This window comes from Salmo trutta, chromosome 1, assembly GCF_901001165.1.
Source record: "Salmo trutta chromosome 1, fSalTru1.1, whole genome shotgun sequence".
In the NCBI taxonomy this organism is placed as follows: domain Eukaryota; kingdom Metazoa; phylum Chordata; class Actinopteri; order Salmoniformes; family Salmonidae; genus Salmo; species Salmo trutta.
The window spans coordinates 19,300,662-19,303,447 of record NC_042957.1 but is presented as its reverse complement, the minus strand read 5'-3'; the positions used below and the strand labels follow the sequence as shown (position 1 = coordinate 19,303,447).

The following is a 2,786-nucleotide window of genomic DNA, read 5'->3' as shown; positions in this document are numbered from 1 at the left end:
CAAGTATAACAATTGGGTATTTTTTCCACGACAGGGCTTACATACGTTTGAACCGTCTAGTGGGCAAATATACGTAATGTAGGACTACTCCATCAATGCACAATTGTGTGTCTCTCTCTATTTCGCACGTGCACGCACACTTTGAGAAAACACGTTTTGAATATGTCTGGGTGCAAATTGAAGCCATTCTTCAGCACTGACTGAGTCAATGTGCCATTAGCCTAACTAAACAGCCACCCAGAGGGAGGTGGTCGGAGAGGAAGAAGACAGGAAAACACCGAGTGAAAAGACAGATGCCGCACCAGGACACTTTTAGGGAAACACGTGGAAACCAAACACGTGTGGCGCTCACTGATTCAGTTCTTATTTTCTCATTTTATTCATATACTCATCTCGTATAAAATGTACAATATAGACACCTTTACAAAATAGAAAATGACCCACATTACTGACAAATACAAAGTACAACTCTAACATATATATATAGGCCAATGCAATACTGCTTTGGCATTTCAAATACATAATAAAGTGCTATTTTTTTCATATTTTTTTTTATATAAATACATTCATGATGACGTTTTTCTTTTCGTCACAAAAGTTCTTGTTCACAGCATTTCAGACGGACTGTGTCCTGGTCTTCAGTTGAAATAAAGTGCAGATGCTTATGTTAGATATACATTTGAGCGCCGAATCCACTTGTTTAAAGCATTTACAGTCAAATGAAAGCGAATTGTCGGTGGCCAACACACAAACACACTGTCATCAGAGTTCACTCAGCAGCCCTCTAAACCTCACTGGGTGACCTGGAGTGGTAGGCTACGTTGGTCTGAAAGCAGCCGCAGAAGAGGACGTAGAGCGAGCGCTGGATCTCGGCATTACGGTAGGCGTAGATGATTGGGTTGATCATGGAGTTGTAGGTGGCCGGAAGCAGCGTTGCGTACGTGTACACCAACGGGTACTCGCGCTCTCCCACCAGGCAGTAAATAGCGAAGGGCAGCCAGCTCGCGCCGAAGGTGCCCAGGATGATGGCCAGCGTGGACACGCCCTTCTTGGTGGCCACGTAGTGCGAGGCAGTGAAGAAGTGCTTCTGGAGAGCGATCTGGTGCGCGTGGTGGCATACGATCTTGCAGATCTTGAAGTAGAGAGTCAGCATGAGTATGAAGATGACGAAGAAGGAGACCGCCAACAATGTCACGTTGCTGCGAGTCAGCGGGCGCACGATGCTGCACGAGTTCGGGTCGTCCAGACAGTTCCAGCCCAGCACGGGTAGCAGGCCCAGGCACATAGACACGCCCCACGTGCCCACCAGCATCAGGTGCACATAGTGGAGCGTCTTCTCAGAGAAGTAAGTCAGTGCGTTGTAGAGTGAGAAGTACCGGTCCACCGTTATAGCCAGCAGGCTACTGATGGACGCCGTGAAGGAGGCCACTAGGAACCCAACAGTAATAAGACTGATAGTCTCTGAGGAGATGACGTACTGGAACACGAAGTTGAGGATTAATCCCATGCCTGCCAGTAAATCCGCAGTGGCCAGGCTCCCTATGAGCACGAACATGGGGGTGCGCAGGGTGGGCGTATAGAAGATGATAGCCACCACGATGCTGTTCTCACAGGCGATGACGGTGCCCGACATGCAAAGCATGATGTCCCACGGGTTGATGGGGAAGTCCTGCGGGGTGGCGGAGAGTTCCAGGCTGCCGTTTCTCTCTGGATAGTTGGCCTCCATACACGGGAAAGCCTTTCCAGCCAACGTGGCCGTCGCCACAGTGTCGTTACCGAGGAAAGTGTCGTTCATGTCTGCGCATGTGTCTCCTTTTCCCTCCTGAAGAGAGAATGACACACAGAGAGAGAGAGAGATGTTGCAGTTTAGTTTCACAATTGCCGTATGTAAAAATATGCAATTCCTAGAGACAGCAGGGTAGGAGCTATCTATGGTGCGGAAACGTGGGCAACTCATGCAGCGGCTAAAAACGTCAAATCTGAATCATGAAAAACCTCATTAAAGACAGATATATAAAACAGTTATGACATCACGGTAATATTATCCAAAAGCTTTGTGTCCAACTTTTGAGACCGCATGAAGAGCAGTGACCGAGGAGCTATCCATGGTGCTGAAACCTGAAACGGAATAATAGGCTATGATCGTGGATACAAATGCATCCCTGTCCTACTTAACTCCAAATACCGAAACAAACTGATACACAATATTATCAAAACTCAATAAAGTAGCACATCGTCTATTCACCAAGTTTTAGTTTCCATTTGAAATGGTGATGTAGGCTACATACCTCTCCGTTTTACTCAGAGCTTTCGGGAAAAAACGTATTTGTAGAAAATCACAACTGTCCCTTTCCTCGAAATAGCTCAGGTAAAGCCCTCGGCTTTGTTCCGTTTCCCTCGCATAGGCGAGACACCAAGGGCAGGTGCGACCTGAAGCATTGACTGGCGCGGGGGAGAGAGACAAGAGCGCGAGAGCCAGAACGGCAAAGACTGACGTTTGCAAGCGGTGGAGCGCTATTAAACCCAAGTGACGTCAGGTCACATACTGTAGAGAGAGAGAAAGAGAGAGGAGAGATACAGACAGGCAGACATGAGAAGGCCGACCGCGATCACATGCTCAAGGTAAAACGTGTAGACCATGCAGCGGCTCTCTGCCCCTGAAGACTTCACAGCGCCCCGCTCAGCGCACGGCCAAACAGATCACAGTCGGACTAATGCTAATTTCACTTGGTTACAGACTCTCTCTTGAAGTAAAACAGATGAAATGGCACATTTCTTATATCAGA

General features: G+C 47.8%; 1 protein-coding gene across 1 annotated transcript; it reads right to left on the bottom strand.

Moving 5' to 3' along the window:
- Positions 1–355: 355 nt before the first annotated feature.
- On the bottom strand, positions 356–2,473 carry LOC115201272 (G-protein coupled receptor 6-like). Its single transcript, XM_029764804.1, has 2 exons — positions 2,289–2,473; positions 356–1,822 (listed from the first exon to the last, which is right to left on the bottom strand). The coding sequence occupies exon 2, from the start codon at positions 1,793–1,795 to the stop codon at positions 785–787; it is 1,011 nt and encodes a 336-aa protein (XP_029620664.1). The 5' UTR covers positions 1,796–1,822; positions 2,289–2,473; the 3' UTR covers positions 356–784.
- Positions 2,474–2,786: the final 313 nt, after the last annotated feature.